The sequence below is a fragment of the Podarcis muralis genome, chromosome 14, assembly GCF_964188315.1.
Source record: "Podarcis muralis chromosome 14, rPodMur119.hap1.1, whole genome shotgun sequence".
Classification (NCBI taxonomy): Eukaryota; Metazoa; Chordata; class Lepidosauria; order Squamata; family Lacertidae; genus Podarcis; species Podarcis muralis.
In genome coordinates this window covers 26,651,281-26,672,702 of record NC_135668.1, presented here as the reverse complement: position 1 = coordinate 26,672,702, position 21,422 = coordinate 26,651,281, and the positions used below count along the sequence as shown (strand labels likewise).

Below are 21,422 nucleotides of genomic sequence, written 5' to 3'. Positions count from 1 at the left end.
TCCTCCAAAGCCAGACGTTTGCGCCCTCCCTCGCCCCGTGTGCGCTTGCGCGTAAGGTGATTTCCCCCCGTCCCACTCATTTCTTCAAATCACGTGACAGGAGCCCTTCCGCCTCGGTAGCTATGGAGCCTGTCGAGCTCAGGCTCCTTCCATCGGGCCCTTGCCCCTTTTAGGGGGTGTGTGACGTCGAGTGATTGGCGTGCGCCGTTGGCCCGCGCCCCGCCCGCTTGGGAGGCGGGGGCGGGAGAGCAGCGGGGTTGGCTGCTTGAGGGCGCCGCGGGACGAGGAAGAGGCGACGGCGGCGGAGGCGGCTGGGAAGATACCACTGACGTGAGAAGAGGAGGGGGGGAATACGATATTGGGCTATCTCTCAACACCCCCCACTCCGCCCTGTGGAAGATCCGGTAAGAAATGGAGGGGAGCAAAGGCTCGGGACCTCAGTGAGGTCGATGGGGTACAGTGAGGAGGTGCGTGTATTGCTGTTGTTACCTCCTCCTGTAGATGAGGGAAGTAAGTTTCCAAGGGGTAGTTATGGCGAATAAGGTGCTGTTAATTAACTAACTGCTGTTAATTTGAGAGTGCGCGTGGTGGAAGCGGTTAAGTGTGCGCAGGAACCACGACGGGTTCAGAAATCCCTCACCGAGCCACGAAACTCGCCTCCTCAGTCTGGACTACCTCGCAGGGTTGTTGTGAGCATGCAGGCGAAGGGAGGTGGGAGAGGGAAGTTCTCCGGAGGGAAGGGGGTGTGCGCATTTACCTAAACAGTGAGTCTCAAGTGTTCTGTGGTGGGTAGCTTGTTGCAGATAGTTGATGTGGAAATGATAATATTTATATTTTTCAGGAAGGGGAGGTTGGGAAAAGGGCTAAGCTGTGGAGGGGGGAGGTCCTGGGCAAAAAGGCGGCCGTGGGAAATGGGGGGGGGTGCATTTAACTTTGCAATGTGCTTTGTAATGCCTTGTAAACATGGTTGCTTTACACTCATAAAGTTTATGATATTTTTTTACCAAGCACTTTGTTGTTGGTGTGCAGATGTAATGTATTGTGCTTTCTTTAATCAGGTGACGGTTCTTAACTCTTAACATGCACTCTTTATACCAGCAAGTATCCATAGTGTTTAACAGAATAATGTAAGGAAAAACACAGGCCTCTGCCCCGAGCAGCATACAGTCTATGACTTTGAAAGAAAGGGAGGGCAGTGGAAAGAGAGAAGGGGAGGAAAAGTGAAGAATATTGAGGAGACCTGTTATTGCTGCTCTGGCTTACTTCCAGTAGGAGTTGAGGACTGTGTGTGCAATCCAAACCACACCTGCTCTGATGTAAATACATTTGAATTCAATGGGGCCTACTCTTGGATAAGCGGGGTTAGCATTGCAACCCAATGGATTACGCCAAAGACTTGGTGGGGTAGCTATAATTGTATGTTTATGCAGAAAAGTAGCAGGTAAATATGTTTTGTCTTATACATTTATGGAAAGCAAAATCATATAACCAAGAAAACAAAAACTGGTTTTCAGTGGGAGAGCGAAAGCGCCATTTAACTCTGTAAGACTTGATCCTGTGTTGCATAAATTTCTGCTTTAAATTTCTGCTTTAAAGTTCACCCAAACATTACTTGCACACCAAGCTCCCTGTACACACACAACAGTGCTACGTGTATATATAGTAAAGCACACGTGTCGTGGCAGGTTTCTGGAAGAGACCTTCCCTTTTATGTGTGAGAGAATGCCTCTCCAAAGATTGTGCTGTTTTTTTGAAGTTTGATTTATTTTTAAGTGCTCTTACTCGAAATAAACTTAAAAGTTGAAATCTGCTGCCTGGACAATCTAGGGGTGTCTTTGTTATTGTTTTTTAGTTGTTGTTTTTCCACAAAAGCTACTTAGAGCAACTTACAGAAACGAACATCAAAAACAATCTTTTTAGAGCAAACCTGAGCCAGGCAGCAGCAGGTAAAGTAGCTACTTCATCGGAAACCCTGCTGGCTTGTGCTGGCCAAGGTGGGAGAAAAGTGTTCCTCCCTCTCCCCCCAGCTCAAAGTTTGGCCTAAAAGTATTGATCCCCTCAGAGGATCTGTGGGGCTTTGCGTCCAAAGCTGCCAGCACCCCATTTTAGGTCTTTCTGTAGGCTGCTGCCGATGGTACTTTCCTGCCTGCAGCAGGGGCTGCAGCAGCAGTACAGCCACTCCCACTCCACCAGCTGTGGTTGACAGAGGATCACCTCTAACACCAAATGATCAGGGTGTTAGGACTGTGGTGTAAGGCTGCAAACCTAAATGCACCAGAGACAGTTCCACTGAACTCAGTGAGATTTACTTCTGCGTAAATATGCATAGGATTGTACTGTGATCAAATGAATATTTGAAGCCCAGTAAGAATGAAAAGATGGAGCTTCAGCTCACAAAGCCCAGTGATGGGAGTTCAGGGCCCAAGAAGAAGTGAGCCAGGTGTAATACCAAGGACTTTTACAAAACAAACTCTGGGCTTCCAAATGAAATGGATTGATTTATTACATTTACGCTGTGATTTTCAAAATTGGTGCACGATGGAAATCTATCTCATAACTTCAGTGTTATACAAAATATGTATATACCCAATACATACATGACATATTCTAGGGCCTTTCTTGGGATGAATCGGAAGGAAATATTACCTCTGTGTTGGGGGCAGGATGCCTCTGAATGCCAGCTGCTGAAACTCGCAAGTGGGGAGAGTGCTGTAGTGATGGTGGTGAAATTTGGGTTCTTTATTCCTGGATTCCAACGTAGCTGATGAGTTTGTTCAGGGTGATGTGATGATGCTGGAGAAGGCTATGATGGGTGGGAAACCTTTCTCAGGTCCTGCATTCCCTTCTGGGTAACTTTTGGGGTAGGGGGAAGCATGCCAGTTGTGGGGCAGAACAAAAGATAAAAAGTAGGTACAGCAATACATGTAAATTTTACACTTGCACTTTCTAAACATACACCCCTACCCCCATTCATCTTCTGTCTAGGCAAGCAAGGGGCATTACCTTTGTTAATAGATACCTTCCAGCCAGGCAGAAACACCTGGGGTGTGAAGCAGGGTCAATGAGGGGTATGACATGGGGAGACTTCCAAGAACCAAATAGAGAGGTCTGCATTTGGCCATGGAGCCTGGGTTATGGTGGTGGAAGTGGGAGCTTATTGCCATGTACCCACAGAGTTGCCTAGGTGCACCCAATGCTGTAAATCTCTGTGTTAGAGTCTGTTCCATGCATCCCCCAGCAACAAATCAATATTTTGGTGCTATATCTGTTCAAAGCCATGTACAAAGTCCTGTGTCTTTGCGCACTATAGAGCACGTGAATGTTCTGAAGCATCTAAAATCTAATATCGAAAATCTTTCTGGTTCCTACCTTTGACTCGAGAGTATGGAATGCATGAGTAAACCAATAAAAATCCTTTGGGTCTATCCTATGATCTGGATTACAAGTCTATGCAGAGGGTTGCAGTACTTGGATCTTAATAAGTTGTTGATGGAAGCTGGAAATAATCCCTTTAAAACTTGGGTCAGAAACTATTCTTGAGTTGTAAGGAAGAAGGGCTGTACAGTATAAGTTATAACCAGGAAGAATAGCTGACTGTGCTTCACTCCATACTTAAGTGATCAACAGAAGATTCATGGCTAAAGCAGAGGAATAAAACAATAGCACAGCCTTTTAATTGTACTGCATGCATGAAATGTTTTTCCACATAAGTATTTGCCAGTTAAGTTTGGTACATCTGGCTTTTATAGAAAGTGATGTTTTGAATTTTACTGCTGGTTTTAATTGAGATGTTATCTAACTTCCTAAATGGTAAGGAGCAGGTGGTTTTGAGGGCTTGGTTTTGTGAATTGTCTGACATAACATTGTCTGCACTTGTAGAAGTCTCAAGGCCCAGGGTAGCACTGAATGTTGGTGAGTTAGTTAGTTCAAGGCATATGGGTAGAGAAGAATTAAAAGTGGATTAAAAGTGGAGGAACTATTTGCTACGTTGTGTTCCAAGACGTCATCGGTAGTATTAAATCATAGGTGACAAAAAGAGAAACTGTGGGGTGGTTGTAGCTACAAAGTAAGGCAGTGTTCGCACCATACATTTAAAGCACATGGTTTTCCCCCAAAGAATAATGGGAACGTTAATTTACCCTCCCACAGAGCTATGATTCCCAACATCCTTAACAAACTACAGTTCCCAAGGTTCTTTGGGGGAAGCAGTGTGCATTAAATGTATGGTGTGTACGCTGCCTAACTCCACTGTGCAGATTCATTTTTATTGTGCCCTTAGATTGGGAAAGCAATTGCTTCCTCTTAGACATTTTCTTGGGCCCTAGGTTTTTCCCAGGGCGTATTACATGGCTGTAATACAAATATGTTCAAGGTCAGTCGTATTCATGCCTGGGAAGCTTTGACCGACGAAGCTCTGCGTCCAAAGAGGCTGTGCAAGTCAGCATAGCCTGTGAACAGTATTTTGCAATGTTTTGCTGAATTCACATCCTGGATTTGACGGTCAAATGTTTGCAGAATTTGGAGAGTTTGGAAAGGGGAGTGTGAGGGGGAAGTGACCTAGAGGCTGTGAGAGAGGTGCTTGGAAGCACCATCTTCTGAAACCCTGGAGAGTTTTGCAATACTGCCTGTGCATTTTTAAGCACACTTTCATAATACAAAATGCTAGTTGTGTCCTGGGAGGAGTGCTGGAGTTTGATTCTTAGGAATGTGGAATTGTGCAAGGTGCACAACTCTATTTACAATGTATAGCCAAAATACTGGTTTCATGTTAAGGTTTCCGCTGTGCCATTTCGCTTGTTAACACTCTGCAAGGCTTTGACCCATAATCCTCATCAAAATGTGCTTCATTTCCTGTACTGTTTGGCCTACATGGAGCTACAACAGTGGTTCATCTTCTGTTATGCACAGTTGGTCCTTCAGCAGCAGTTGTATTTTATTTTTAGGAAGAGGCAGTTGGTCTCTCAGCTCCCTTGTGCCATCTAACTAGAAAACATGTATTAAATCGCTTCCAATTTGAACTTCCTTATCTTTTCCACCCTTTCCAGTTCCAGAATTTTTCTTGGTGGTTTCCTGTTGCGCACAAGTAAATAAGTAAATCTGAAGGGAAGAATAATAAACTGATGGGACCTGAAAGCAGGTTTACCCTGAAGAAATTCCCTCAAGTATATAAGTGATCCTACATTTTATTTACTTTGTCTGAAACATTTCCCCTGTTGTGTTTTCAGGTTTTTCTTTACCTTGGGTTCGTTACCACCATGGGAGAGATTAAAATCTCTCCTGACTATAACTGGTTCAGAAGTACAGTTCCTCTAAAAAAGGTAGGTCCAGTTTTTAATTTTTGCTGCCCTGGGCCTGTGCTCATTTGGGAGGAAGGATGGAATATATGATTGATTGATTGATTGATTGATTGATTTCCCCTCTGATCCCAAGGACATGTATATGAGGGATCCTCTGGTGCTGTTTACTCGATCCTTAATTGCAAACTCAGGGGCATAATTTAGCAGGACCTATAAACTCGAAATGTATATCAGGTCCACAGACACCTATGTTCTGTATGTCCATATTACATGTGTGGAATTTTCTGCAATGTTTGTGTATAATTTGTTGTATGTGGGCAAGCCCATAAATCCCAACCTTGCTGGGTTGACTTGCCATACAGAAAATTATTGTTGCCTTCTGGGGATTAAGAGCAGCAATTCCAGGATCAAAGCACCAACAAAATTGCATTTTTCCTTATTCTGGAAGAATCATACCATACAGAGGTAAAGAGGTCTAGGAAGTATATGTGTGTGTGTGTGTGTGTGTGTGTGTGTGTGTGTGTGTGTGTATAGCCCCTCCCCCCTAGAAACCAAAGATGGTGGAGAAATTTGGTGGTTTGTATTTTTTTACTGTGAATCTACCCAGTTTGCACTCCCTTTGAAATCCACATTTTGCCATACAAGTTCTCCGATTAAAAAAAATGTACAGTTGCATAGATTAGACTAGAGGGAAGTGTGTAAAAATACTGATATTAACCAAAAAAAATGCATACAATGCATATTGTTTGTAGCAATAGGTCTGTTGTGCATAACTTCATATAAAAAAGTGTTTGCCAAGGACAAATGTACATTAAATTGCTGAAAAAAATTATTAAGGATTAAAAAAATATATAAGATGGCAAACTGAAGCGGAAATGTGGCAAACTGAATTTAAGGTTAGAAAAATAAGAAACAGAGAGGTTCCAAAATTTACAGATTGGTTTAGCCCTACTAGAAACTTATGTTCCTTCCTACTTGCAACCCAAACCAAGCTGTCTAAACGCTTTCCCTCCCACTTCATGTGGCTCTCTGGAGCTCATGGTCCCATAGCGTGCCTGCAAAGGCCTTATAGTGGTGCTGCAGAACTAACAGCTGTATTCCACACCACAAACCAGAAGCAAATTAGGATAATAAAATCTTAGAGCTGGAAGGGACCCAAGGGTCATCTAGTCCAACCCCTGCAATGCAGGAATCTCTGCTAAAGCATCCATGACAGATGGCCATCCAACCTCTGTTTAAAAACCTCCAAGGAAGGAGAGTCCTCCACCTCTCATGGGAGTCTGTTCCACTGCTGAACAGTTCTTACTGTCAGAAAGTTTTTCCGAATGTTTAGTCGTAATCTCCTTTCTTGCAACTTGAAGCCATCGAATCCTACCCTTTAGAGCAGGAGAAAATAATCATGCTTGCTCCCTCCTCCATGTGACAGCCCTTCAGATATTTGAAGATGGCTATCATATCTCTTCTTAGTCTCCTCTTTTCCAGGCTAAACATACCCAGTTCCTTCAAGCGCTCCTCATAAGACTTAGTTTCCAGACCCTTGATCATCTTGGTTGCCCTCCTCTGCACACATTCCAGCTTGTCAACATCCTTCTTAAATTGTGGTGCTCAGAATTGGACACAGTATTCCAAGCATGGTCTGACCAAGGCAGAATAGTGGTATTATTACTTCCCTTGATCTGGACACAATACTTCTATTGATGCAGCCTAGAATAGCATTACCTTTTTTTCCTTTTTCTTTTTCTGCGGCATCACACTGTTGACTCATGTTAAGCTTTTGGCCCACCAAGACCCAAAGATCCTCTTCACATGCATTGCTCATAAGACAGGTGTCCCCCATTCTATATTTGTTCATCTAATTCTTCCTGTGTAAGTGCAGAACCTTACATTTGTTCCTACTGAAATTCATTTTGTTAAGCTTGCACCCAGCTCTCAATCTGTTAAGGTCATTTTGAATTCTGATTCTGTCTTCTGCGACATTAGCTACCCCTCCCAGTTTGGTGTCATCTGCAAATTTGCTGAGCATCCCCTCAATTCCTTCCTCCAAGTCAATTATAAAGACGTTGAACATCAACGGGCCCTGGACAGAACCCTGTGGCACCCCACTTGTCACTTTTTTCCAGGATGACAAGGAACAATTAATGAGTACTCAGTCAACCAGCTACAAATCCACCAACGGTTACCTCGTTCAACCCACATATTACCAGCTTCCTTGCGAGAATATCATGGGGGACTTTGTCAAAAGCCTTACTGAAATCAAGATACACTACATCCACAGCATTTCCCTGATCCACCAAATTTGTTATTCCATCTAAGAAAGAAATCAGATTGGTCTAGCATGACTTATTTTTGAGAAACTCATGCTAGGTCTTAGTAATCACAGCATCCTTTTCTAAATGCTCAAAGACCGACTGTTGAATTCCATGTTATGGACCTTCCCTGGTATTGATGCCAAGCTCACCGGTCAGTAGTTACCTGGGTCTTCCTTTCCCCCCTTTTTGAAGATGGGGACAATATTTTCCCACCTTCAGTCTGTAGGGTCCTCATCTACTCTCCAAGAATTCTCAAAGATAATAGACAAAGGCTCTGAAATTACATCCACAAGCTCCTTTAGTACCCTTGTGTGCAGCTTACCAGGCCCTGGAGACTTGAATTCATTTAAAGTAGCTAGGTGTTCCCTTACTACCTCTTTTCCTATCTTGGGTGGCAGCTCCCTCCTTACATCATTTATTCTGTTATCACCAGGTTGGGTATCACTTTCCTTTTGGGTGAAGACAGAGGCAAAGTAGGTGTTGATTAGTTCCACCTTTCTCTGTTGCCCAATAGCGTTTCTCCATCTTCCCACGCAGAAGACCTACTACTTGCTTGTTCTTCCTCTTACTTCGGACATAGCCAAAGAAGAAGAAGAAGAGTTTGGATTTGATATCCCGCCTTTCACTCCCCTTCAGGAGTCTCAAAGCGGCTAACAATCTCCTTTCCCTTCCTCCCCCACAACAAACACTCTGTGAGGTGAGTGGGGCTGAGAGACTTCAGAGAAGTGTGACTGGCCCAAGGTCACCCAGCAGCTGCATGTGGAGGAGTGGAGACGCGAACCCGGTTCCCCAGATTACGAGACTACCACTCTTAACCACTACACCACACTGGCTCTAGAAACCTTTTTATATTATTTTTAACCTCTCTTGCAAGCCTGAGCTCATTCTGTTGGACCACAACCCAACGGTTGTAAATGGTGCATATTGCAGACCTACGGGAATTTTCTATGAAGCAATAGCCGTTGGTGTCTGAGGCCAATGTCTCCCTTGAGTAATGCTGTCTTTCTACAAAGCATAGCAGCCACAGAGAGGGAAGGTAGTGTGATGAGATGTGTGTGAGCATGCCTTCCCTGTGGAGAACTCTGCCCTGTGCCCACAGGAGGAGAGAGAATAAAAACGTCACAGCTGCTTCTGCTCATCACCTGAGACTGGAATTAATTTGAATGCCCTGCCCTTCCTGGCTGCAGAAAATAAAACTACAACAAGATGGAGTATTTGTTCTGTTACGAAATACCTGGCATCTTCCTTAACGTGCTTTTCATCAACCTGAATCGCAGCTGTGCAAATAATTATTGCTTAGCTGAATAATCACAGCAAGACTCATTGAAAGCATGGAACCAACATTATTGTGATACTTAGAATCATAGAATTGTAGAGTTGGAAGGGACCTCAAGGGCCATCTAGTCCAACCCCCTGCAATGCAGGCAGGAATCTTATGCCCAGCATGGGCTCAAATCCACGACCTTAAGAGACTCATGCTCTACCAACTGTGCTATTCCAGTGAGAGGTTTATTTTTCAAATCTGGGTGATGTGCTCATTGTGGTGAATTGTAGGAATCTGTGTCATATGACTCACTGGTATCAATGAGCAAATCTGTCACTTTCAGTTTTTCTCAGTTTCTCATTTTTCCATTCTTAAGTTCAGTTTTCCACATTTCTGTATCAGTTGGTGATTTTTTTAAAGACCTCCTGAAAATTAATCAGCATTTGAGTGTGATTTCCTGTTACACTTTTTTGCAAAGCCACTTTCCCTCATATTATGCACTTTTTGTATGTTATTTTCGCTAATGCGAGTGGCGCTGTGGTCTAAACCACTGAGCCTCTTAGGCTTGCTGATCAGAAGGTTGGTGGTTCGAATCAGCACAATGGGTGAGCTCCCATTCTTCTGTCCCAGTTCCTGCCTCCCTAGCAGTTCGAAAGCATGCCAGTGCAAGTAGATAAATAGGTACCGCTGTGGTGGGAAGGTACATGGCGTTTCCGTGCGCACTGGTTTCTGTCACAGTGTTGTGCCAGAAACGGTTTAGTCATGCTGGCCACATGACCCAGAAAGCTGTCTGTGGACAAACGGCAGCTCCCTTGGCCTGAAAGCGAGATGAGTGCCGCAACCCCATAGTCACCTTTGGACTGAGCCGTCCAGGGGTCCTTTGCCTTTACCTTTTCACCTATGAATTTATATGCATATTTTACCGTAGATATGCATTTTTGCACACGTTACTTGACTGGAGAACTTGGAGAATTTGGAGAAATGGCGATTTCAGAAGATGATGGTTCCGTATTGTTTTGCATCCTATTTTGAAAAGTGTGGATTAGGTAGGCAGCAGTGGCTCTCTAGGATATTAGTCAGGGGTCTTTCCACACCCTACCTGAAGATGCCAAAGATTGAACATGGGAGCCTTTGCATCAAAAAGCATATGTTCAGCCACTGGGTTACGGCATGTCCGAAAAACAGCATCATGTGATGTGGTGAACTCAGTATCATCTCAGCAGTGAGCATGCATTCAGAGAATCTTTTGGCTGTCTGGAATGTACAGGCTGAAATCTCTTGGGTGGTTTGTGATTAGAAAAGATAGTATGAATCAGGGCTAATATTGTATGCTGAGTAGACCTGCATTCAAGCACTTCTGTTCAGTGGGGTGCACCTCTACAGGAAATTCTCTCTAATACAAAAAAATGAAAAAGTGAAAAGGAGACTGGACAGGAACTTTGTTGGTATTGGATTTTTGGCATGCAGCCCTGTTTAGGATTATCTCTGAGTCTTTTTTGTTTTAGGTGAACAGTGCAAGATTTTCTAGCAACATGTGATCTTTCACATGCTTCCTCAAGTACGGTACAGCTTTTACTGCAGACCAGAGACATCTAGCTAGCCAACCAGCTCTTAAGGTTTTGCCAACTGCTTTCCTTTCAGATGTTAATAGAGGCGTTGTGTTGGTGGTGGCGGTGGTGGAGGAGGAACAGCTGAATTTGTGCTATTGTTTCCAGCTAGAGAAGTTCAACTAACTTGACAATGATTGAATAAACTGGACATTTTTATACACAGAAGATTTTGGTGTAATCTGCAATCAGATAAATTAATGTGGGTTTTGTAATTGACTTAAACATAGGGTGAGGGTTTCCCTTATTCATGTTAAGGAATACTGTATTGAGAGTAAACATGTAGGGCAGGGGTAGGCAACCTAAGGCCCAGGGGCCAGATCCAGCCCAATCGCCTTCTCAATCCAGCCCGTGGACAGTCTGGGAATCAGCGTGTTTTTACATGAGTAGAATGTGTCCTTTCATTTAAAATGCATCTCGGGGGTATTTGTGGGGCATAGGAATTCGTTTATTATTATTATTATTATTATTATTATTTCAAAATATAGTCCGGCCCACCACATGGTCTGAGAGACGGTGGACCGGACCACTGCTGAGAAAGGTTGCTGACCCCTGACATAGGGCAAGATCCAATGAAATTCCATCTGGACACAACAAGGTTTGCCTTCCATTCCCCTTTATCTGTTTTGGAGGATCACTGAACCCTCCAGAACAGATTTTTGGAGCATGGAGGGGACTGCAAGGAACACCACAATTGGATTTCACCCATATATATTTTTATCCTCTTGGAAGTGAAGAGATTGTTAGAAAAACCTGGAGCTTATTGCACTAAACATTCCGGGATAAAGCAGACACAGAATGTGCTTCAGTAAATCTTAAGGAGTAAAGTTAAAGCACTTCTAATATCATGGTTAGTTTATAATTGTGACTGATCTTCAGAGCAATATTCATATTAAAGGCAAAGCAAAATTTTAAAAAAATTACTTTGGGCTACACACTCAGCAGCAAGTTCTATTGAACTTAATGGGATTTATTTATAAGTAGCCATGCAATGAATTGTGCCCATCTTTTAATTTGGGATGGCTCTCCAATGGCTCCCATCATCTTTGACTATTGGTCAGGCTAATGGGTTGATGGGAGGTGGAATTCAACATCTGGAAGGCCACAGAGCATCCATTCCCGTTTTAATGAATGTACATCCAGGTTGGTCAAAGTGGTGCCCTATAGACAATCTTGGTCTTCCAATCCCATCAGTCATAGTCAGCATGGCCAGTGGCCAGGGATTAAGGAAAATGTAGTTTGATAACATCTGGAGGGGCACCACACTGGCAACCCATGGTGTAGGTGTTTTACATGCATCCATTAACCAATTATTTTCTTATCTGAGCAACTCCTTCGTACTCAGAGTGGTTTTGGATCTGAAATGGCTGCTGAGAGAGTCTTGTTTCCTTGCTCAACCTGCAGTGTCTAAAAAAGGAAGCCAGCTGCATGTTTCTTTCCTCTGAAGCTTGAAGAGCAAAACCACTCTCTTTCCATCCCCCCATTTTTTTTCAGTCTCATGATTTGGTGATGACGCGTTGGGAGAGCACAGAAAGTCTGACTTCTGAATATTTTAGATTTGCTTACGTCTTTTCTAACTTGGATCTGTTCCAAAGCAGAATGTCCTGATGCTCACATGATTGAGTTCCATGCCTGCTCTTCTGCGTTGGCGTATCACATTTGTATTGAGTACATTAACTTTGCTTTGGCCTGTGACCGTTTTGGGGTGGGGAAGGCATATTTGGATCCACAACAGTATTGTCTGGAGGGGTCTAAACAGTCAGAGAGAAGGGAGGGAGATCATTTTTATAAAGCTCTTTTTGAAGCCCAGTCTGGAGTGGGCATGGCAAAGCCATTAATTCTTTGCATGACAGGATCTTGCAAAGGATTGTGCATGTTACATGTGGATAATACCTTGCAGTGGCAGGTTGTGTGGCTTACACAGAATCAGTTGCAAAGCAGCCAAATGGCTCGTTCATGGAGCTGGTTGAAAAGCAACTGATTATATTTCACAGTTGCACTTCTTCTGCCTCCAGATGTGTTTCAGTAGGCTGTGTAAACAAACATAAGACGTGACAAGCTAAGACTACTTTGCAAGCAGTCCGTTTTTAAATGTAAAGCAGAGAAGAGATTCCTGGAATCAGAGTAGCAGAAAATTTTAGACTCTTAAGTTAATTGTCTTATTCCGTCTGTCTGTCTGTCGCTCCCCCCCCCCCCCACTTTTAGATGCTACTCTGCATTAATTTTGCTTTAGATTGTGTTAAGCCAGACCTACTGTATTTGGGGAGCTCATTCTGCTCATTTGGTGCCATGGTTATCTACCCCCCCCAAATCCTGCCCCAATGACACCACCACCCAGATTTCAATGATGGCTGTGCTGAAGGAATACTAACTACTATGTGCATCAGAAGAAGCCATTTTTACCTTCTCTGCATTTATTTTGCAGATTATAGTAGATGACGATGACAGTAAAGTTTGGTCGCTCTATGATGCAGGACCCCGTAATATTCGGTGCCCCCTTATATTTCTCCCACCTGTCAGTGGAACGGCTGATGTTTTCTTCCAGCAGATTTTAGCCTTGTCTGGATGGGGTTACAGAGTCATTGCTGTAAGTATCTTCAGCGCAGCCCTGAAATTCTCAGCATTTGAGCAAATGTTAAATCTGTCTTTTTATGTATGTCCTCAAAGCATTATGAAATGTACTAGATTTCAGCTACGCCGTCCAAGCCTGTCCTTTGGAATTCTGGTCATGCAGCTTTTTCATGTGCCTACATTACTTGAGTGCATATTTTGTCCCTAAAGCCTGCTCTGAAATTTGATACTAAGGGTTTTCAGATTGCATTTAACCTTGGTGGTTTTATTTAATGAGAGAACATTCCTCCAAGGCAGGATATCTCTGGGTCAACACCATCTAATCCCTTTTGGTAATTCAGATTTGAATTCCAGCCTTATAGTACAGAGAGCGTCCTAAGAGCTGAGGCTTAAAACTTAGGATATACATCTCTTGGGAGGTGCATATCTTTTCCCTGTAGTGATAGATTGATCAGGGGCTCCCTCCTACTTCTCTCCCATGTGCTCATTTTATGCATGTCAGCAAAGCTCTCGGAACTCCCATCCACTGGAGAATAGTGAATCTCAGGTGACATTTGGAGAGTCTAGGTTGGTTTAGCTTCTGGATTCCAGGGCTACTTAAGCTCGTTGGACTGTTATAAAAATGATCACAAAGCAGAATAAACTTCCTCAGCCTAGTGTCCTCTAAATAGACAGTGGCTTCCAACAGCCCCAGCTATACTGGCTGAGGCTGATGGGAATTGTAGTCCAAAACATCTGGAAGGCACCAGCTTGAGAACATGAGTAGACTTCTTGAAAATGTAGACTATGGCTGACTTTTTCTGTAACTACATCTAATGAAATTGTTTTGAAACGTAGATGGGGGTGCAAACTTCCCCCCTATTAGTGCTGCCTTTTAGAGGCCAGTGAGTAAAACTTTAAGAGGCTAGGGGCTAGTGTAAAGGAGCGGTGGGGAGAAGCACGCTTCTCCCCACCGCCAGCCCCACAAGCTCGGGGACAGATATCCGCAAGCCTGGGGAGACAGGCGCGACTTCCCGCCGGGCTCCCTAGGCTTGCGGATAGCAGCCTGTTCTGGGGTCGGGGGAAGCTCGGGCATCCCCCGCCCCAGCCCCGCACCGGGGGGGGGGGGGGAATATTCCCCCCCTTATTCCCCCCCCCAAAAAAAAACCTAGGTGCGTTCTATGGGCCGGTGCGTCCTATGGGGCGAAAAATACGGTAATCATTCAATATTGAAAAATCCAGACTTGGATGGCAGAGAATAATGTGGAGAATAATGGGTTTTCAGCCGAGCTTGCTTTATCACAAGGGTACGGAACTTTTGGCCCTCCAGATCTTGTTGGATGGCAACTGCCATAATGCTTTACTGTTGACTGCTCTAGTTGAGACTAATGGGAACCCAACAACATCTGAAGGGCTGCAGGTTGCTTCATAGTATGCTTTGACCTTGTACAAGGTGGGCTTCTCCCCATATACGATGCAGGTGTCTAAGTTGCTAGCTGGTTCTTAAATTCTTACTGGTGAAGAGGGTTAAAATGCATGTTTTTACATCTTTGTCTTTGTTCATGTCACCATTGTTAACCTACCTTTCTAATCTTAGCTGCAGTATCCAGTTTACTGGGAAATTTTTGAGTTCTGCGATGGATTCAGAAAACTATTAGACCATCTACAGCTGGATAAAGTTAGTGCCCTGAGATTGACAAATAGCCTGTGCTTACAATAGAAATGTTAGGTAAAAAGCCTAGAGTTTATTCAGAATAACCTTAATTGCTCCAACAAAGGAGAGCCCTCTCCTGTTATTTTCCAACCCCATTGATTGATTTTTTTGTTGCTCTTTTTTCCAGGACCTTTTCTAAGTAAACAGCATATTCTGGGTAGGACTTGGCTGTTCTTAAATTGTAATAAATCTTCCAAAATATATTTTCTCTAAAATGGTTTATAATATCTGTTGAATGGAAGCTTGCATAAGCTGTGTGTGAAAGAGTATAAGTTATTTTTGAATTTATATACCCCCTGCCCACCTTTCGTTGAAAAGGCCCCAGGGTGATTTATAGAAAAATGGAAATGTGTTTCTGTCTTGTAGACCTTACTTTATTTCTGCGAGCACCATTGTCTATGAATGTAGTTGATAAACTTTGGGAAATCCCAAATGGGGAGGATAATCTTGTTCGGAACAACTTTCTCTACAAAATACCATGAGAGCGATTATAGCAGGGCCTGGGAAACCGCAGGCCCAGGAGCTGGTTGCGATGCCCCCAAATCTCTCTAGCCAGCCCTTGGCACTCTCCCCAAGCCACACACTTCACTGGTCTTGATTCACTCCTTGAGTGTTTCACTTGGCAGGAATATTTCACTGAACTGTAATAGTGCCTCTTGCTTGCCTAGATGGAGGATAGAGAGGGGTGTGTGAGTGTAAAGAAACCAGGCTACTATACTGTCCTGGTTGCCCAGAAGGGAATGCAACCCTTGGGATGAAAAAGGTTCCTCACCCCTGTGGTTTGGCATAGTGCAAGGGCAGCCAGCCTGGTGGTGCCCTCCAGATGTTGTTGGACTCCAACTCTTACCAACTCCAGCCAGCATGGCCTGTGGTTGAGGATGATAGGAGTTGCAGTCCAAGAACATCTGCAGAGCACCACATTGGCTACTCCTGGCGTAGTCCTTAAGAGCCAAGTATGAATGAGAAACCACCTGGTTTAAAATGCATCTCTGTCATTGACTCTCACCAGGTAGTCTTCGGCAAGCCAGTCTCTTTCCACTTTCCACTTTCCACCTGCAATACAATCATAATACTGGCCTAGCTTTCAAGTGCTTTTGAATGCAAAATGTCATACAAAATGCCTTAATAACAACAGCTAGCCAAAGGATGTTGCTGTTATTTATTGCGGTATCTTTTACTTTTAAAATTAGGTCCACGTCTTTGGTGCTTCCTTGGGGGGCTTCCTTGCTCAGAAATTTGCTGAATACACTCACAAGTCTCCCAGAGTCCAGTCTCTGATTCTGTGCAACGCTTTCAGCGACACCTCCATTTTCAACCAGACATGGACGGCAAACAGGTGAGAGATGTATGTAGGCAAAACATACAGGTTTTAGATGGGCGTAAGGGCCACTTCCTGCCTACTGTTTGTGAACTTTGGGTTAGGTAGAGTTATGGCAAATACAGCTTGGCCTTTGCAAAGCATTTTTTTTTTAAAAATGAAGAACTGCTCCACTTCTTAGAATTAGCTTTTGAATCCCATAAATGTTATGATATATATATAGAAAAAATCCCTTCTGTTGTTGTATTAATGCAGGCAGTCACAAGTGCATGCTTTAATGCCGAGGAAGTTCAGTATGTCTTGTGTTTTAACATTTGCACGGTTTATACAAAATGTTTCTCATGACAATCCAGTGCTCCTGGAGGAAGGAGAAAGCGACAAAATTTTTGAACTTTCTATAATTCTCTTTTCAGCTTTTGGCTAATGCCTGCCTTCATGCTGAAGAAAATTGTCCTTGGGAATTTTGCATCTGGTCCTGTAGATACCGAAATGGCTGATGGCATTGATTTCATGGTTGATAGGGTGAGGATTCCCAGTTGTATGACTTTGCTTTAAGATTTGCATGCTGAAATCCCATCTAATATTGGTTATTTCCTTCATCCTTTCTTCCTTCAGTGCCATGTCTTTTGCACATTAAACTTTAGGCATGGTTTGTCCTTTTTAAACTTATTCTTGCTTATGACTGTTCTGGGAGCCTCTTTGGCTGTGAAGAGTGGGGCAAATGTACTTCAAACTCCCAGATGTTGTGATAAGCTTGGTTATTTCTTTATTGCCCTGCCATGAAACAAATTCATAACCTTCTTTTGAATTAATTTATTTTTCCTGAAAGCTGGAAAGCCTGGGTCAGAGTGAGCTCGCTTCAAGACTTACCCTCAACTGCCAAAATTCCTACGTGGAACCTCATAAAATCAGAGACATTCCTGTGACTATCATGGATGTAAGTTATCTCTTATTTAAGATGTGGGATTGGGAGAGGAACACTTATTGAACATCATTCTAGGAAGATGCAAGATCCAGTTTTGGAAATGGAGAGAACATCAGCAGGAGCATGCCTATTTTTAAAACATAGCTGTGTCCCTATAGGACTACTTTCTCCAGTTATAAGAGGTGGGATAATAGTACTACTTGGGACGCGGGTGGCGCTGTGGGTAAAAGCCTCAGCGCCTAGGGCTTGCCGATCGAAAGGTCGGCGGTTCGAATCCCCGCGGCGGGGTGCGCTCCCATTGCTCGGTCCCAGCACCTGCCAACCTAGCAGTTCGAAAGCACCCCCCGGTGCAAGTAGATAAATAGGGACCGCTTTCTAGCGGGAAGGTAAACGGCGTTTCCGTGTGCGGCTCTGGCTAGCCAGAGCAGCGATGTCACGCTGGCCACGTGACCCGGAAGTGTCTCCGGACAACGCTGGCCCCTGGCCTCTTAAGTGAGATGGGCGCACAACCCCAGAGTCTGTCAAGACTGGCCCGTACGGGCAGGGGTACCTTTACCTTTACCTTTAATAGTACTACTTATAAATGACAGATGCTGTCAGGGCAGAATCATTTCATAATCTGTAGCAATTTATAGTGGGCTGTTTGCACAGCTTTTCAGAGTAAACAAACATCTTGGAAGTGGATGTTCCTTCAACACAGCGATGGCTCAGCACAACTCCTTCTCTGGCATCAAACGTTGTAACACATAAAAGTGAATACAGAAGGAGAGTTTAACTAAGATGTAGGAAGCGTGGGGCTTGAGGTCAGTTGGCATTACCTATCCCCCCCCCCCACTAAAAGCTGTGTGCTGTTGACCTTTTTCAGTTGCAACTTTTTCATCTGGGACTCATGACCCTGAAATTAAGAGTCTCATGCTCTACTGGCTAAGCTATCAAGGACCCTTTGACAGTCAGCAGCAGATTGAGTTGCACAGCTGAACTTCCAAAGCACAAGTGGCTAACCTGTGCCCCCACAAATGTTGCTGAACTCCAATGGCTAGTGGCGAGGGATGATGGGAGCTGTGGTTCACTGACAATGTAGAGCGCCACCCCTGTTCTAAACAGAAAAAAATTCTCTCTGTTAGAATGCATGGGATCTACAGGCAGTTCTTAGCATGGAATGCTTGTTTTTTTAGGTGTTTGACCAGAGTGCTCTTTCCACCGAAGCAAAAGAAGAGATGTATAAGCTGTATCCCAATGCTAGAAGAGCTCACCTCAAGACAGGGGGCAATTTCCCATATCTTTGCAGGAGTGCCGAAGTAAACCTCTACGTCCAAGTAAGTCTGTAGCTTTAAATTTCTCAGCTGTTGTTTGGAAACCACAGAGCTCTGCCCGCATTGCCAAAGGGGTTTATGCAAGCATTGTGGTGTTAACATTGCTGACGGATTATCAGAGGATGAGTAAAGCTGGGGGGGGGGGGCGTTATTACAAATCCCCATCCGATGGAGGCAGACATGTTGCATGAAGGAGAGAAAAGGAAGGAAGGTCAAGAGGTTTCTATTATTGGGCTGCAGGAACGCTGCTATGGGTTTTAAGAAAATATCCCCCCCCTCTGGCCACCGCCAAACACAGGGTAATAGAAGATTTGTGGCACTGCCAAATGTTCCTCTCCTGGAGTCATTTGGAGTTTGGGTGTTATATGGACATGCCTGGCATTGTTCAAATATGCTGCTCCATAGAGCTGACTCCATTTGGCTTGTACTGCCTCTGGGAGTGGTTCCTGCCTCTTCCTAGAAGACCGCAAACCCTTCAGATGGTGTGAAACTTGTGGAGCTTGCACCAGCAGTGGTTGGTTTTCTCTCTTTTTTTTAAAGTGGAACAAGCACTGTTACAGGCACCATATAATATTCGTTCTGCATTTAAGAACTAGATCTTTTAGTGCGACAGTGCCTTACACTTTGGAACTCCCTGCCTATTGACACCAGGCAAGCACCTTCACTGGGCTCTTTTCAGTGCCTACTGAAAACATTCCTGTTAAGACAAACCACTTCAGATATGTAGAATGCCGATCAGTTTATCACTTGTCAGGGCTGCCTCAGGTCCCAGCTCACAAGAGACCAACGCCAAGTCCAGTTTATATACAAAAATGTTTATTGAAGTTCATTGTACGCTCCACAGCCGAGGCGCGCAGCCCCACGTCTGTTACGCTTAGACCGCTGAAGTCCCCTCTGAGTCAGTCCCTCCTCTGCACCAGTTTAAGAGAGCTGTGCTGCTCCACCTCTTCCTTTCCTTCCTTTTCCGCAGGGTCTTCCTGCCCCCTGGGGTTTCGCCCCTCCTGGATTCCCCTGACGCAGAATCCCCAGACAGCTCTTCCCCCCTCCTGCGTGCTTTGGGACCTGGCTCCTCCTCCGGGCTCCCTGTTCTTCCGCGCGCCTCCACATTTGAACTTGGCGCGCGTTCGCAACCGCTAACCTTCCTCTTGACAGTTACACTACTCCCTGCACTACTCCCCTCCCCTTCCGGGAGGATGTCTTGTTCCGATCTCCCCTCCCTCTCTGCTTTAGGACCTGCTTCTCCTGTCACTCTGGAATCTCCACCCCCTTCACTGCGCTCTGGCGGAGAAGCCGGTCCCGACTCCCAGCTCCCACTTTGGGTTCCCCCGCTGGTCCCCTGCTCCTGACGAGTCCCCCCTGTGACTCCCCTTGGCCTGACCACAGGCGCCCCCTTCTGGGAATCCTCCGATTCACTTGAAAGACTCACGGAATCCCTCAAGTCATCGTCATCCTCTTCCTCGCTGCCCTGGGATTCTTCCCCCTCGCTCTCTGTCTCCTCCCTCACCTGTGCCTCTGTCCCTGAACCCCTGACATCACTGATTCTACTTTTTAAATGTTTTAAAACTTTTTATAAACTGCTGTGAGGTTGTTGTTTTTTACAGTCAAGTGGTATATGCATTCTATGAAACAAATAATCACAGAATGCTGCGACTTACAGGAAAGGGTGAATATGTGCCACTTTGCCTATTTTTTCTATTCTGTAGATCCACCTACTTCAATTCCACGGTACTAGATATGCCGCAATTGACCCTTCCATGGTCAGCGCAGAAGAACTTGAAGTCCAGAAAGCCAATCTCCAGGCCAGCAGTGAGCAAGAGCAGCAGCAGCAGCAGCAGCAGCAGTCATAGTCCTTGGTACTTGCAGAATCTCTTCATCCACAGGGTCTTATCCTTTTCTTCTTCTTTTGGAAGTCTTCCCATCCAATTGCATCTTTTTCAGTTTGCCTTGATTCCTTAGTACTTAACCGGTTAGAACTGTGTCCTTTAAAATAGGTTGGACTGATTTCATTAAATGAAATGCAACTACGGACACTCGGTCACATCACAGTTTAAATGAGCTGAATTCAGATTATTAAAAGAGTTAAGGGTATTACTTTGGATGACTTGTTTTAGAAACAACAGTCTGAGATGAACTTTTGCTACCAAAGCCTTCACGATTGTGTTCTTAAAGAGGATATTCTTATATATCCATGCAGAGAGGGGGATGTATGTATCATGAGTGAATTATGTATGTCTGCAAGTTCACTTACAATTCATAGGATATTTAGTTTAAAAAACTCTGTTGAAGTGCCAATATTGCTATTATTATTTTTCTTTTTATATGGTTGCCAGTTAATGCTTTAATTTGAGATTATAATGCATTTGTTTTTTATTGTCTTGCTTTCTAATTTTTTTTTTGAATAAAAATTCAGTTTGGGAAAAAAGGCTCCTCTGCCATCAACAGGAGTGTGCATGGTAACTGTGCTGCCTACACAGCTATAAACATATATTTGGTACTGTTTGAATTTTAAATATAAGACTATCAGGCTTCATTTAACTGAGTGTTCTGTGGGTGTTTTCAACTACAACTCCCATCAGTCTTAGCCATTATGTGCTGGGGCTGATGGGAGTCACATGGAGGGCACCAGCTTCACAAAGCCTGATCTGTACCATAAATACACTTCAAATAGCCCAAACGTCTCAATTTAGTGATTACCCCAGGATCTGAGGAGATACGATGATTCTGTTTAATTAAAAAGAGGGGGGGAATGGTTAAGGGAAAAAAATAAGTTTATTTGAAAACCGGATGTTATGCTTGCACTTTTTTAAAAATACAAAACTTCATGACAAGTTTAAGAAAAGTATACTGTTGGTAAATACAAAGAGGTGACCATCCTATCTGTGCTGACTGGAACAAACCCCGGGCCTTGGTTGGCCCTGCCTGTATAGAATCACTGTATAGAATCTGAAGCTGATAACTCCTCCTTTCAGTGAACTTGTAGCTGTTGATATGCTGAGGAGGAGAGTTTGGCTATCCAGCTTTCTTTCCATATGCATAGCTCAAAGGCAAAAGTTAGGGAACCTGTGGCCTTCCTGATTTTGTTGGACTTCAACTCCCATCAGCCAGCATGGCCCGATGGATCAAGG

General features: G+C 44.1%; 1 protein-coding gene across 5 annotated transcripts; it reads left to right on the top strand.

Moving 5' to 3' along the window:
• Positions 1 to 106: 106 nt before the first annotated feature.
• SPG21 (SPG21 abhydrolase domain containing, maspardin) lies at positions 107 to 20,832 on the top strand. 5 transcript variants are annotated; one of them, XM_028705816.2, is made up of 9 exons: positions 108 to 467; positions 5,226 to 5,318; positions 12,903 to 13,064; positions 14,625 to 14,705; positions 15,932 to 16,077; positions 16,473 to 16,581; positions 16,889 to 16,996; positions 18,160 to 18,300; positions 20,001 to 20,832. In XM_028705816.2, the coding sequence occupies exons 1-9, from the start codon at positions 450 to 452 to the stop codon at positions 20,142 to 20,144; spliced, it is 1,002 nt and encodes a 333-aa protein (XP_028561649.2). In that variant the 5' UTR covers positions 108 to 449; the 3' UTR covers positions 20,145 to 20,832. The 5 variants fall into 5 exon arrangements, with proteins under 5 accessions (XP_028561652.2, XP_028561649.2, XP_028561650.2 ...); XM_028705817.2 differs by having other exon boundaries at positions 108 to 510; XM_028705818.2 differs by having other exon boundaries at positions 109 to 404.
• The last annotated feature ends 590 nt before the right edge of the window (positions 20,833 to 21,422 follow it).